General features: G+C 40.5%; 1 protein-coding gene across 2 annotated transcripts in view; it reads left to right on the top strand.

Annotated features, from left to right (window-relative positions):
• Nucleotides 1-15,486, top strand: part of TRAPPC11 (trafficking protein particle complex subunit 11) — a 46,221-nt gene that overhangs the window by 1,924 nt on the left and 28,811 nt on the right. For both annotated transcript variants that reach the window (XM_048509655.1, XM_048509656.1), the window contains exons 3-17: nt 894-1,063; nt 1,295-1,365; nt 2,649-2,763; nt 3,599-3,698; nt 5,338-5,411; nt 6,104-6,200; nt 7,307-7,440; nt 8,559-8,706; nt 9,273-9,366; nt 10,611-10,690; nt 10,784-10,862; nt 10,950-11,004; nt 12,221-12,366; nt 14,232-14,293; nt 14,393-14,525. In XM_048509655.1, coding sequence (XP_048365612.1) covers nt 894-1,063; nt 1,295-1,365; nt 2,649-2,763; nt 3,599-3,698; nt 5,338-5,411; nt 6,104-6,200; nt 7,307-7,440; nt 8,559-8,706; nt 9,273-9,366; nt 10,611-10,690; nt 10,784-10,862; nt 10,950-11,004; nt 12,221-12,366; nt 14,232-14,293; nt 14,393-14,525 — 1,558 coding nt within the window. The remainder of the gene's footprint in view (nt 1-893; nt 1,064-1,294; nt 1,366-2,648; nt 2,764-3,598; nt 3,699-5,337; nt 5,412-6,103; nt 6,201-7,306; nt 7,441-8,558; nt 8,707-9,272; nt 9,367-10,610; nt 10,691-10,783; nt 10,863-10,949; nt 11,005-12,220; nt 12,367-14,231; nt 14,294-14,392; nt 14,526-15,486) is intronic.

The following is a 15,486-nucleotide window of genomic DNA, read 5'->3' as shown; positions in this document are numbered from 1 at the left end:
ACAGTGAGAAAGCTGGCTGGATCCAACCCATTGCTTGTAGTCTTCATTGTTTGGAGGGGTTGAGTAATCAATTTTACACTTGAAAGTGATTTAAATATTGGAATTAAGCTGCTTGTTTTGGAGGGTCATGCAAGTTTAGGAAGAGCTAGGTTGTGGGGCAGACTTGACTGTGTTTAGTGATACCCTCTGCCTCTTGCATATGCTCAGGTTGCTCTCCCCTGGTGATGATGTAAAAGTCAAAGGGAGTTTGCTTTTTGTTTTATTCAGGGGAATATCTTTGCAAAACAGTGCCTAGGGGAAGTACTGAAAAGCTCTCCCCGTCCTTCCCCTGCAGCTTGGCCAAGTCCAGCTTTCAACTGCGGGCTCTGCCTACAAAGTCCAAATGGACTTCGGAAACAAAACCCATGGTTTAAAGCTGAACCCGGCCAGGCAGAGCTCAGCACAGAACTGTGGGTTTGGTCTGGTTGGGTCCAGCTTTCAGAGTCCACGTTACTTTGGAGGCAGAACCAGCACTATAAAGGTGGACTCAGCCTGGCCAAGCCCAGCTTTAAATTGCAGACTCTGTCTCCAATGTTTACATGGAATTCACAGGCTGAACTCTCAGTTTAAAGCTGGACCTGGTCAGGCTGAATCCAGCACAGAACTGTGGGCCTCTGAAGCCCATGTGGACTTTGGAGGGGAAACCCGCAGTTTAAAGCTGGATGGGGGAAGTAGAGTCCTTAGCAAGGACGGGGACGGGGACGGGTGGCCAAGGGCACTTTCCATCCTAGATATGCCTCAGATTATACTGAATACTGAATATTTAATATTAATATTAAACTAGGTATGCCTCAAATAATAATGAATATTTAAGAGCAAACTGAACTGTTTATTTCATTTGTCAATTGCTCCAGAGAACATCGTATGAGTGGCATATTCCAAAAGGTATTTTGAAGACTGGCTGGATGAACAAACATCTGAATTTGGTCCCTGCACTTGTTGTTGTGTTTTATGAGCTAGACTGGGATGAGCCACAGTGGAAAGAAAAACAGTCAGAGTGTGCTACTAGAGTTGAAATTGTCAGGTATACTTTCAGTTGCGTTACCCTCAGTTTTTCCCTTTTCTATGGTAACTGCTTGATACAACCTTTTACCTGGAGGAAGAAGCTGTGATTCCAGTATATTGTTTATTCAAAGAAAAAACCTCTCCTAACCGATTATTTTTTAAAATTACATTACGTTTCAGTAATTGTCATTTGATAGACTAAAATGTTTGCCTGTAATGCTGCGTTTGGTATTATGCTATATTGTTACAGGCAGAGTTTGCAAGGAAGAAATACAAAAGTTGCTGTAGTTTTGATTCAGAAGAAAACACCATTGCCTCCAGGTACTAAATGTATATTTAATTTTGTGTTTATATGTTTGGCATTTAAGAACTAATGATCAAAAGAAAGGATTCGAAAGAAAACACTTTTTAAAGAAGCAATGTTGGTTCAAACCTTGACTGAAAAAGGCATAAGCAGTTTAAACTGAGTTTTAAAAACTGTTCTTTTGCAGTCCCTGTAGGTTTAGTAGGAGAACCTACCTTTGTTCTTTCGTTGCAAGCTGACAGGACAAACTCTTTTTAAAAGCGTGAAGGAGTCTTTCTTGAATTGAAAGATGAAGCGATCTCAAATAAATAAGCGGCGTAACAAATCCAGTAGAGAATTATTAACTCTGTTGAAATCAGTGGTACAGAATTCTTTGCTGGTTTGCAGCCCAGGCACCAAGAACTTTCTATAAGCAAGGGCTAGTACCGGTAATTCTAGGACAAAACAATATTACTTTCCATCACCTGGAAATAGTGTCTGTGTAGTTAAAAATATTTCCCACAGCAAATGCCTTACTTTTCTTTTTGTGCCTTATTTATTTCTTCAGTTTAAAATGTAAATATGTTCCTCTGTGGTTCATTCATTCTTTTCATTTTTTTTCCTCACACAGAAACTTATTCACATTGATTGATGCTGGATATGGATTAACTTTTAACTGTAAACTTGCTTGAATTCAAATTTTATTTTGAACAAAAATAAAATTTTAAAAATCAAAACATGATGTAGAGCAGAGCGCTCACTTTTGTGTCTCCTGTTGACACTGGATTCCCCTGAAATTTTGTTCCAGTGGGTCAGTGGACTCTTAGGGGTCAAGGTGGACAAGCATGGGGGGAAAAGTAGGGGCCTGCAGTGAGCGGATCAGCAGAAATGATCCCTCCTGTTTTCAGAGACAAACTATTTTGGAACAGAGGTACTTCTATTGGTACTGCTTATGAACAAAATTACAGGTTATATACTGCATTCTGGAAAAAAAATCATGCTACTGTTTCTGATTCCATTGAGAGAAAAATTGACACACACCCCTTTTGCCATTGCCAGCTCACTACAAATTATTCTGGATTTTTAATCGTTATTGGCAGTTTGGCATTCCTAGAGTGGGTATCCATTGTAATGTGAGACTGTGAAGTATAGTGGTAGTAAATTATGGAAGGATTGGAATTCACTGCTGTCTATAGTGTTAGTCAAACAGCTTAATGTTTGATGCCAAGCAGGTGACAAATCATTGTCATGTAGGCTAGACCTTAATAAATCTTGAGAAACCCATAAATTGAAATATTTGTATTCTTTTTTTTTCCCATAGGAGAAGATGTTATTGCTTCAGAAAGGGCAGCAGCTTTGTGCAATGCATGTGACCTCTCAGGGAAATCCTTGTTTGTTTTGCCACACACTGATCACCTTGTAGGTTACATTATAAGGTGAGTTAATTTGTGAGGAAGAGGTATTTCCAGAATGGTTCTCGATTAAAGCTGTAATGCTATATGTGCTTATATGAGAGTTAGCCCCAGTGAACTCAGTTGGATTTTCTTCTGAATCAACTAAATATAAGTGTTGCTTTAAGAGGAGAGTTATGGATATTTGGGGTAAAACAGATGTATTAAAATACATGAAATAAGAAAACATGGTGAATTGTAATGAGGCCATTTTTATGCTTCTTTACCTCTTCATGTAAATTACTGAAAGCTAGCAACTACCCACTGTTAGATTCCTGAAATTTTAGCATGAAAACACAAACTCGTTAATCTTTTTAATTCTGGAAGGCTATGTACTTCCACTTTGTTTGGTGAGAGTACATATCCATTGAGGTTTATGCAAGAAGATGAGCATGAAAACTCTAAGGCGGATTTCGCATGGGCCAAAAACCATTTTACACCGTTTTAAACCACTTTACACTGTTTTCACACCGCTGTTTTTGGCCCATGCGGAATCCGCCTTTGAATTGTCACAGACTTGAAACTGACAAATGTTTTATGAATTTCACTGGTGCAAATGGGGACATCCTTCCATGTCTCAACATGGTTATTCTATGATCATGCAAGTTACTTGAAGGACTTTTATGCAAAAGCTAAGTATACTAACTGTGATATTTTGTATGAAAAATCGTCTACCCTCCTCAGTTCTCCATTCCAGTTGCTCAAGTTATCAAGTTTCTAGTGACATGACAGGATAGAAATTATGTCCCAAATTGTAATCTAAGCATGTTTGTGCTGAAAGCATCATGTCTTCATCCTCTTATGCAATTGTATCTTACAGGTTAGAGAATGCTTTTTATGAACATGCACAGACCTATTACTATACGGAAATCCGAAGGGTGAAATCCCATAAAGAATTCCTCAACAAAACAACACATCAGGTATAATAGCTGTGATAGAACAGATCTGTCTATGTGCCTTTTGCTGTATTAAGTCATATTTTTTATTGTTATTTTAAAAAGTTAATAGATTAGAGTTTGAGCCAGTGGTTCTTTACTCATGGAACGTTCACCTTGGGCTGGTAGCTGCATAGTGGGGCTGAAGTGTGGTTTCCTCTCCTTTATCTGTTTATACACAAGGAGTCAGTCCAGTGCCTGCCTCGCAGCTGCTTGCTAGTCTCAACCTCCTTTTCTTTTGCTGCTTCTCTTAACTCCACCCATCTCATCTACGGAGGTGATCCTGGTAGGTGATTTTAACGCCAGAGTGGGTACGGACCTTTCTACCACTTTGGCCCATTTGAATCAGGAGGATGATCTCGTACAGCTTCTTCTAACCCCAGCTCTTCACTCCTCAAAGGACTCTCTCGTGAATGCGGCAGGAATTCAGTTAATCAATTTGCCATCAAATTTAACAAATTATGGTTAAACGGCCTCAAGTGCTATAGGAATGCAGATAGCTTTACCTTGGTAAACTCGCTCGGTGCTAGCGTGATCGATTACATCTTAATATCCCCCTATCTACACCAGTGTGTCACATCTTTTAGCGTTGGGGACTTATTGCTAAGTGATCATCTTCCACTCAATGTAACTTTTTCATTTGAGGTAAAGACTAATACAGAGGACCCCACCAACTTTAGGCATCAGAAAATAACATGGTCACCTCAGGTGGCAGCTGCTACAGAAACTCCACCCATCATAGTCTGCCTCCCTTCCCCTCCACACACACACTCTCTCTCTCTCTCTCTCTCTCTCTCCCTTTCTGCTGCAGGGCTTGTTTTGTAAAAGAGGCTTGTTTCAAATAAAGTTTTAAAAAGTCCTCCTGATCATCGGGGAGGGTGGAAGCAGGGGGTGGGGGGAGGTGAGCTGGATCCAGAAAGAGTCTGGCTCATATTGAAAACTTGATATAAGCACTTAGAGATGCAGGAAGGAGCCAGCAATATGGAACGGGGATGAAGGCATGGACGGCAGTGCAGGGGAGTGGGAAGGCTGGCCATGTGTGGAGGGAAGACGTCCAGAGCAAAGCTGTGCTGACTGGCACATCTGCCCATTCTGGCAGCAAAGCAAAAATAGATTCATGGTAGAAATATTTTTGCTTGCTCGTGCGGGGGGGGGGGGGGCGGGGGGGGGTAAAAAGTGAAAGCAGGACTTCAGGGAATAAGTCAGTACAATAAATCTTGCTACAATGGACATTTGCCCCCATTGTACAGCAGACACTTTGTGTGTAATCAGCCAAGAATAACTTTCCCACCATTTGTTTCAGAGGGTAAATCAGTATCTTAATAAACTTTAAGCTTGAAGTGGGAAACTCCTGCCTATTGAGACCCTTCTGTGTTGTTTCTTCTGTGTGTTCTTTTCAACACATAAGTTTATTAATTCCTGGTGTTGCTTCAGGCATTGTTGCTAATGTTTTCTGTCATCCTTTGAGCACTGAAAATTTTTCCATTGGATGGTGGGAGAATGACATCTTAATGATGTCATGTGTCTGGTACTGATCTTCAGTAACATTGCGTAGGTTGTAATCTTGGTACTGTTAAGTCTGATTATTGCAATTGTGAAATGTTGTCCACTGGTTGTGTTTTAGCTCCTGTTTGTCAGACATCAGTTCAAAATAGCATTCTTCAGTGAGTTGAAGCAGGATACACAGAACGCCCTGAAGTAAGTGACGGAGCATTTGGACAATGGCTAACATCTCCATTTAAAAGGGTTAATATTAGCTGATGTAAGAGACCGTGGAGAGCAGCTGCCTGCCAGAGTAGACAACACTGACCACAATAGATTACTCTTTGGTGTGAGACAGCTTCCTGTGTTTTCTTTGTACCATGTGTTGTTTTGTACAGTGGGCTAAACTATATTCCTTCCCAATAAAGAGAGGGATGGGAGGGAAGAGTCCCTTTCTATGGCAGCTCTTTAAATAGTTTGCTGTTGAGTATAGGAGAACTATGGACTACACCACTAGATTTAAATACCATAGTATCGTGTGGCGACCCCAGCTCTGGTAACTGGAGAGAGAACAGTACCATGCCCCTTAAATTCCAACATGGTGAATGGACCAATATGTACCCAATTGGTACTGCTTCTTCTTTCCTTGTGCCATTACTTGAGAGGAGCTGCTGCAGCGCACAAATGGAAGGGTTCAAGTGGTGTATTGACTTCTTGTTGCCTGAAGTAATCTATCTAGGAGGAGCCTTGGTGTGGTTTTGTATCTCAGAGGGATCAATTACTTGGGCTCAGGAGAAGAAAGGGCAGCACCAGCTTTTGTCGCATCATTTTTGACCCTTTTATGTCTCAATGGATTTATTTTTCTATAATGAATGGACAAACTAAAATCAACAACCTTTCTTACTCAGAAACTACAGAACTGCTTATAATCTTGTACATGAGTTGAGAGCACACGAAACAAATATGTTGGAAATCAAAACCATTGCTGGATTTATAAATTACAAGGTAACCAAGGTTGACTTTCAATCTTTATTTCATAATATTCAGAACTATAGAAGAAAAGCTTGAGGAGTAAACTTGTGGAGGTATTGTTTTCTAATTTAGTGAAAGCTTAGCTTAGATGCCGTGTTGTATTTTCCTGAAAAATGCTCTCTGGTGAGCATACTTTTAAATCATAACATACAGAATGATATCACATTTGATACCCTGGGTATCAGATCCCTATTTTATGCAGATCTGGGTTCTTCAAACAGCAATCCATTGACAGGATTGGGAACACCAGTTTTAAATCCCCACTCAGCCATGAAGTTTAATAGCATAGTCCAGCGGTGGCGAACCTTTGGCACTCCAGATGTTATGGACTACAATTCCCATCAGCCCCTACCAGCATGGCCAATTGGCCATGCTGGCAGGGGCTGATGGGAATTGTAGTCCATAACATCTGGAGTGCCAAAGGTTCGCCACCACAGGCATAGTCTGTCTCTCTAAATCTAAGGCCCCTTCTGCACATGCAAAATAATGCGTTTTCAAACCACTTTCACAACTGTTTGCAAGTGGATTTTGCCATTCCGCACAGCTTCAAAGAGCACTGAAAGCAGTTTGAAAGTGCATTATTCTGCATGTGCGGAATGAGCCTAATATAACTTACAGAATTGTTGCAGAGGTAAAATAGAGGGTGGAGAATCACATGCCCAGGGAGGACAGGGTGATTAAAAATATGTCAGACATCCTAATGGAGGCCTGCTGATAATTTCATGACTTTGGCATTTAGGTGCCTTCGAACACTTTTTATGATACGTTGTAGCATATGCCCAGGCTGTAGAATTTGAGGGCAGGGGTCTTTCAACAGTTGGATCTCCTAGCTGGAGAAAGTGTGAGAATGAAAGCAGTATGCACATTTTGGCTATATTAATCAATTCCTTTTACCATTTAATACTCTGAAGGATTTTAAATTATGGAGGGGGGAGTGGTTGAAAGAAACAGAAAACATAGAATGAACTTTACATTCCCCTGTGCTTTGTTACCTTGCCTGCTACAATTGTATTATCTCACAGTTGATTCTGTGATGACGAGGTTTTGATCCAATTGTTCTGACTTTGAATTTTTTTTAGATTTGCCGCCTGTGTTTTCAGCATAACACACCGCTGGACGCAATTGCACAGTTTAGAAAACACATAGATGTGTGCAAGAAAAAAATTGGCAGTGCAGAGCTGGCTTTTGAGCATGCTGCCTGGATGTCCAAACAGTACGTTGTTGTACAAATAATGCTGTGATGCGGGAATGGTTGTGTTGATTCAAGCTGAAATGATTTGTTTGCAGTGTACTGTATAATCGGCATTTCCTTCAGCTTTTGGTGCAAATGTAATGAAGATCTTGGACTGTAATAATATACCGAAAGCTATTTTGTGAGTCACTGAATGAATCTGGATGTAAATCAAAGTAAATCATCTGAGCCTAGAGGACCAAATCAATTTTAGCATCTTGTGCTGATAATTTGGACTGTATTTGGCTGAATCCAAATAATCAGAACTGGGGAAGAAAAACGGTTGTCTTATTATATTGCTGCTAAATGTCAGGTGAGGGAAGAAAAGTATGCAAACATATCGGGGCCTGTTTTGGTTCTGGAAAGTGGTACCCGGGGGGTGGGGGGAGCAGAGCTCCTCCTCCTCCTCTCAGTGCCGTTGTCCCAAGCTGAAATGAGCCCTAGTGCACCTGACTCATCGCCAACCATCTAGTCTAGTTTTATCCCTCCTTCCATAGCTAGAGGTGAAAACTTTCCCCATCCCCATTAACACTGGGATTTTGGCAAAGATCAGAGTGCTGTAAATTCTACAAGTTATATTTGCCTCATGTGCTTCAGATTGTGCTCTACTGAACTTTCTGAAGAACCTCCAAAGTCTGGGAATTTGACGGAGACAGTATGATGTAGTGGTTAGAGAACAGCATTAGAAGCAGGGAGACCTCCAGGGTTCGGTTCCTTCTCTGTCATGAAGCACACAAAGTGACCTTGGCTCAGTGTCTCTTACTCTCTGCCTAACCTACTGCAGATTTCTTGTGAGGGCAAAATAGAGAAGGGACAAACCATGTACTGGCTGTGTGGTCGTGGCCTGGTAGTTTTTGCTCCCAGTGTTTCGCCTGCATCTGTGGCTGGCATCTTCAGAGGTATGTCACAGTGCTCTTGCGATTCAGGCAAAGTGTTAGGAGCCCACTCTACCAGACTATGGCCACCCAGGTTGGAAAAACCCTCAACAGCCAGTTGATTCCAGCCATGAAAACCATGTAATCAGTTCTCAGCTCCTTTGAATAAGCAAAAAGGATAAATAAAATATTGAAATATGTCTGTATATGCTTTTTAAAATACAGATTTCAGGCCTTTGGAGACTTATTTGATGAAGCTATCAAGCTAGGACTGACAGCTATTCAAACGCAGAACCCTGGTTTCTATTATCAGCAGGCTGCATACTATGTCCAAGAAAGGAAGCAACTGGCAAATGTCCTCTGTAATCATGAGGTGAGTTTTAGCCAGCCTTACCTACATCAGGTCGTGTTCTTACGAGTCTTTCTGTACCATTCAATTGTGTTTTTCAGTCTGCCTGTGCTGACCTCTTCTGCTACTGGCTGAGAAAATCAGATGTCGTGCATTGAGTGCAGCATTGATTAGGGTTTTTTTCACCATTAATACTTGCTTCAATTGATCATTGTTTGCCAAAAATTTGATTCCCACTCATTCCCAAGTGTGGGTTGACTAGATCTGCCCCAGTCTGATCACAGACTTGGTCATCTGTGGTCCTGATTATGTGGAACAGCCTTCTTGAGAATTCTAGGGAAGTAACTATCTTGTTAATTTTTAGGAAGTTTTGTAAAGTTCTTCTATATAGAATGGCATTTGGAGAGGCTAAGAATGTATACATAGTTCTGACCTATAAAGTCTAGGTTTGGTTGTAGTTATTATTTTTTCCCTAGTATATCTATTCCACTTGGATGCTTTCATTATGTAAGCTGTCTTGGGCCCTCTTTAGAGTGGCATTGGGTAAATTAAATTATTTTAACTGATTCATAAATTTGCCATCTTTACAGCCTTCTGTGATGTATCCCAGTCCGGATCCAATAGAAACTCAAACTGGCGTGCTTGACTTCTATGGACAAAGACCATGGCGGCAAGGAGTACTAAGTAAATAGCTGTTCCATTTCTTGTATAAACATTAGAAACAAAATCAGATTATTGCTGTTATCTCAAACGGAGTTGCAGTGAATACTCTAGGGCAGGGGTCTCCAACTCTGGCGCTTCAGACGTTCATGGACTACAATTCCCATGAGTCCCTGCTGGCGTGGCCAATTGTCAATCCTCTGCTCTAGGGAATCCTGCTCTATCTCCCAAGATTTATCAGGTGTCCCTCACTGAAAAGATTGGTAATCGAGAAATGTTTCTGAAGATAACTTGCCCATCTTTTCTGAGTTTCTGCTTTAATGGAATATTGGTGTGTTCTTGAGTGCGCTCTCAATTCATGCAGGGTGCTAACTAATAAGGCCCAAGAAATCTGACCAGTGCTGTAAGTAAAATGTGCTCTTGAATGTGACCCAGAGTTCATTTGCTAGAGTTCATCAGCAGATGTGACCCCCAGGGTTCTCTCAGTATAGAATGTGGAATGCCGTTATTCTAATTGATGAAATCCCAATTGAATTAATTCATCCAGATACAGTAAACATAGTTTATGTGAGCAACAATCTTCCATTGTTTATATGCATCTGCTCTGCCTCTAATTCCTGGCTCTGTTCATTTTGATGACGAAAAGAGGTCCATATGTGCATTCCTCTGCATGTGGAGGTATGTTCTTCTGTAGAGAAAAATGGGGCAACTTGTATATTGAAGAAGCTCTGTGTATCCTTTGTGGTACGTGTGGGGATCTAGACTGGAGTGATGGAATTAGGTCAGTTTCTAAAAATCGCAAAAGTTAAAGTTCAGATTCCATTTACTGGGCTGATGCATTCCAAAGGTTGCTAATGGATAACATTCATTTGTTGGTAACCTTTGTTGTTGCCAAAATCAAACTTAGATGCCTTTCTGAAAAGGCTGCTGTTATGGAAACCCTGAAGCTTTGTCTCTGTTGCTAAGAGCAGTAACTTTCCCAGTAAGCTGGACTAAAGCCTAGACTTCAAATGTTTTTCAAATACTAGTATTTCAAATACTAGGTTAATTATTGGAGCCTGTCTCTTTTTTAGAGCAATCCTCTTACAAGAACAAAGAATGTGACTGAATTCTACAACATTCTTTCTCCTAAGATACAGCATTGTTCAGAATCCTCAAAACTCTTAAACTAGGCATACTTCTAATGTAGTCCCATGAACATGATGAATGCAGTTTATTCAGGAATTAGTCAGAACTCCTTAGAATGGATTTTTCATTGTCATTTGCAGGTTTTGATCCAAATGACCCTGAAAAGGAGAAAGTAGGAATATTGGCACTACAGCTGAAGGAAAAGAAAGTTCTCCACTCTGTAAGTCAGACTTAAATAATATTTATATTTTTTTCACCAAAAGTACAGACATACACTGAAAGTGAAATATTATCCATGCTTTTTATTTATTAGGAATTAATCATCACCTTGCTGAGTAATGCAGTAGCCCAGTTCAAGAAGTACAAATGTCCACGAATGAAAAGCCACTTGAGTAAGCTGAGAGTGTCAACTTGTTAAATATATATATATTAACAATTTATTTTTTAGTATTGGAAATAATCTGCCATTGTTCTTTCAGTGGTGCAAATGGGTGAAGAGTATTACTATGCTAAAGATTACACCAAAGCTTTGAAGTGAGTATGATCTTCAAGTGTCTGGTTTTAAAGCTGCTGCTTCTCATTTTGTTTTGTTTTTTAACATATTGCTACGTAAGAACAAACCCTAATTTTCACTTATAGCTACTAGGCATATAGAAAATCAATGCCCTTTTAAGTGAAGATTTCTTCCAAGCTTTTTTAGTATTGTTTTAAAAATATGGTTGGAGAAAAGGATCAGGTACAACATTTGTTATCCGAACTAGTGTGGCCTCCCATTTTAGGTTGGGGTATTAGCGGGGCAGACCTTGTGCTGCCAGAGGAGGGGCAACTGGGATCTTTTCTACCTTTGTTTTACCATGGTTTTTCCTTTTAAAAACCTTCAGGAAACCAAAATTTAAGTGAAAATTCATAATTTTATTAAAGAACAAAAATGGAAAAAGGTACACATACTGTTTGGCAAAACACATGCACACAGAGAGTTTCAAGGAGCCTAGGATCTAGAGGTAGATGGAAATAGTAGAGGTCATTGCAGGGAAGGTAATATTTACCAGTTCCAGAAGAAAGGGCTGGGGAGGCAGGATCCAGCACCCATATTGGATGCAGAGAGAGGGGACATCGGCCATAAAGGCAGTTCAGGAGCCAAAGGGCAAGGGGCCCTCATTTGTGAGACTTAGAAATATGAAAAATTGGCCCTCTGACGATGCTAAGAGAGGCAATCTTCCTGGACAAAACAGAGTTCCATTCTCAGGGAATAACAATGCTGTGGAAAATGGCTCAAATGAGTCAGAGCCTGGGAGAGTCCGGTTCTTGATTAAATTTTAGGCAAAGCTGATGGATTTCCAACTCAGGGCATTTCCTTCCAAAGTAAGGTGTGATGGTCCTCCGATAATAGGACAGGAAAAGTTATGATTGAATCATCTAGGGAAGAAAGGACTCAGGAAAGCTGGCTGTGTTGAGGCAGATTAGTGCTTGCATATTGGATTGGATTTGGACTGGATTTTTAATTTGTATACCGCCCTCCCCCGAAGGGCTCAGGACAGTGAACGACATCATAAGATGGAACAATAAAACATAGCAATGCAATAAAGCTGATCATAACATCAACAATAAACAGTTAAATCCTTGACAATATTCCAATATTAGATTAACAATATCCTTTGTGGGTTTTAGGAAAGGTTAATACTGTTGCTTTGATAGCTCTTTGATCTATTTGTTTTATTTAAACCAACTGTTTTTCTCAATCTTCTTCCAGACTGCTGGATTATGTCTTGTGTGATTACCGTAGTGAAGGATGGTGGACTCTTCTTACTTCCATACTGACCACAGCCCTTAAATGTTCCTACCTCATGGCACAGATAAAAGACTACATCACATACTCCTTAGAGCTGTTGGGAAGGGGTGAGGAAATTCATTTCAGTTTGCAGTTAATACTGCTTTTGCTCTGAGGAGCATTTGGCCTGAGTGCTTCTCTCTGTAAAGGTGGATAGTTTGAAAGATATCAGAGTCTTGCATCTGAAGTTGGTTCTATATATCCAATATATGAAGGTTCTCAGACTCTTTGGCTCATTCCGCACATGCAGAATAATGCACTTTCAACTTCTTTCAGTGCTCTTTGAAGCTGTGCGGAATAGCAAAATCCACTTGCAAACAGTTGTGAAAGTGGTTTGAAAACACATTATTTTGCGTGTGCGGAAGGGGCCTCTGATTCTCCTTACAGAAGAGAAGGGGGGTATAAATCCAAACTCTTCTTCTTAAATGTTGTCATAAAGTCTGAGGGTGAAGAAGAAAGCATTCATATACGCTCCTTTGCAGAGCCTGAAAACCTCTGCTGATAGGATAAAGAAATCCTCATTGATTTTGAAGAAAGGGTCATGTGCTGTCTTGGAGCTAATGCATCATTTTAGATGCATTCTCTCTGCTGAGTGTGAAATCAGGAAGGGGGGGGGGGGATGCCTAAAGTTGCACTGTGACCATCAGCAGTTTGTTCATGCATTTATGGAACAATATTTTAAAAGTGCTTCCTGACTAATTAAGGAGGGAGCACATCTTTTGTTTGATCAATAGGCCTCCAGTTAATTAACCGCATAATGTACTAAATATTTGCTTCCCTGCCTACAGGAAGAGTGCAGAGAGAAAAGTGCTGATGTGTGTATGGCAAGCGGGAGTATACACTCATACTGTTTTAGTAGAAGAGATAACCCTTTCAGTGCAATAATAGCTTTCCATCCTTTTATTAAAGCAAATCAAAGCACCTCAAAGGAACTGAGACTCTTAATAACTGTTTCAAAAACTAGCTTTGCTCTTTGGCATCTTCCAGTTAAAGGTGCTAGGAAAATAGCTGTCTTAGCTCTTGGAGATGTAGCCAGTCAAAGCCGACAATCCTGGGCTCGGTGGACCAATGGCTGGACTTGATATGTAGCAACTTCATATATTTATGAAGTGGTGGAGCAGGCTGAATGCCAGACTAGAATTCCTGGGTTTAAATTCCTACTAGGCCATGAAGCACTAGGCCTTTTATATCCTCTTAGTCTCTCCTGCTGTACAGGAGTGATGTGCTGTGAGTGGAAAGGGAAGGTTGGACTCGTGCAGTACCCTTTACTCTTGGATAGAATATGGAATAGAGTTCCTTCCTTATCCATAGAGTAGGAATGTGCACAGAACTGAATTTCATTAAGTACAAAACAGCAAAGATCTTCAATTTGTTCACTGTATGACTTGGCCTATTCTTTGCTTCACTTATAGTTCCTCAGAATCTCCTCCTTGACTGTAGCTTTGAATTAGCACAATGTTTTGTACTTTAATTGGTGATTCCTGTTCTATACAATTATTTCTGGACGTTTGTACTACCTCCTTTGGGCTTAGCTCTCAAACTGCAGCTCAGGTGGTAAACTTGTATCTTAGTATCGCTGCAAGCAGAGACTCAAGTGATAGACTGATTGTACTTGCAAAGCAATTTCAGAAGAAAACGAGCATTTCAGAACGAGTCTTCTGACATACCCTTTCTCTGGCATTCAGTGTATAGGATTTAAAAAAATAGAACCCATCATGTGAGCCAGCTCAAGCAGTACTGTCAAGGCATGGATTTGCTATGACATAAGCTGTATGTGGGGAAAAGGGCAGTGTTTCAGCTGAAAACATAGCTGGGAATGACAAGATAATCCGCATGTACTTGAAAATGGTTTGTGGCAGATAATCTGCATTATAAAATGTTACATTGGCTATCTGTTTTTTTCTAGTTTGCTTTCTCCGTTTTCTTTCTTTAGCATCTACTTTGAAAGAGGACCAAAAATCTCGCATTGAAAAGAATCTGATTAAAGTTCTTATGGTAACTAGACAAAAACTTAGCCTCTTTGCAATAATTCTCAATGATCTACAAGTTCTACACTTAAAACTGTGGAGTAAAATATTGTTCTTTTGAATCTAGAATGAGAGCCCAGATCCAGAACCTGACTGTGATGCTACTTCTGTGAAAAGCTCACAGAAGTTGTGGGCTGATAGAGTCTCTCTGGCTGGCAATAATATCTTCACAATAGAAGTGCAGGACTTCATTCCATTTGGTATGTATCAAAGCTAAAATGTAATATTGAAATGTACTCTTTACAAAATGAATGGCATAATATAAAAGCACTTATTTTAATTCAATAGCAACCCAACTATTAGTTATATTTTTGATGGATAACTGTAGCAGAAATTGTGCAAGACCTACAAAATTTGACTTAATACAATGTGCTAGCATTTTTGAATGCATGAAACTGCCTTATGCTGTTAGGCCATTTTGTTAGTACCAGTGGCGTAGCTGCCACGGAGTGGGGTGAGGGTGCCATGCATGCTATTGGGCGCATGCTATTGGGGTCACGTTGGGGGTGGAAAATCACCCCCCACACCCATCCCCCTTTCCCCTCCCCGTCAGGCCCAGGGAGCAGCTGGCTGAACTAAGTGGGGGGTGGGGCCCCATGGAGGGGACAGCCCAGAGCAGCCTGGAGTTCAGCCGGCTGCTCTTTGCAGCTGAAGTTCAGCCAGCTGCAAAGAGCAGCCAGCTGAACTAAGGTAAGTGGGGGGCACAGGGGCAGACACCATCCCCCCCCTTACTAGTACTGTCTACTGTGCTGGCAGATTCTTTCCAGGCTCTCGGGGTGAGGTCTTTCGCATCCTGACCCTTTTAACTGGAAATGCTAGGGATTGATCCAAGAGATTTTCAGGGAAAGCAGATATTCTACCACTGAGCTATAACCCCTCCCTCGTCTCTCTATTGAAATCATCTATACTATTTAAAAAAAAGATTTTAAGAAGGCATTTTACACTTTTATATAGTTTTCCTTTCGAAGTAATTATATGTAAGTTATTCTAGTATACACATTGGGGCAAGATCAGTAAATGTAACTAAGTCAACTTTTTGTTTCTTTTTTCGTGGTCAGAAATATTTCTCCTGGACCATTAAAAATGGTGCGGAAACTCCTCTGCTCCCCTTTTCAGTAATATTTAATCCAGTTTTTATTTATTTTATTTATTATTAAATTT

The sequence above is a fragment of the Sphaerodactylus townsendi genome, linkage group LG10 (assembly GCF_021028975.2).
Source record: "Sphaerodactylus townsendi isolate TG3544 linkage group LG10, MPM_Stown_v2.3, whole genome shotgun sequence".
NCBI lineage: Eukaryota > Metazoa > Chordata > Lepidosauria > Squamata > Sphaerodactylidae > Sphaerodactylus > Sphaerodactylus townsendi.
Note: the sequence above shows the minus strand (reverse complement) of the source record. Positions and strands in the feature narration are given on the sequence as shown.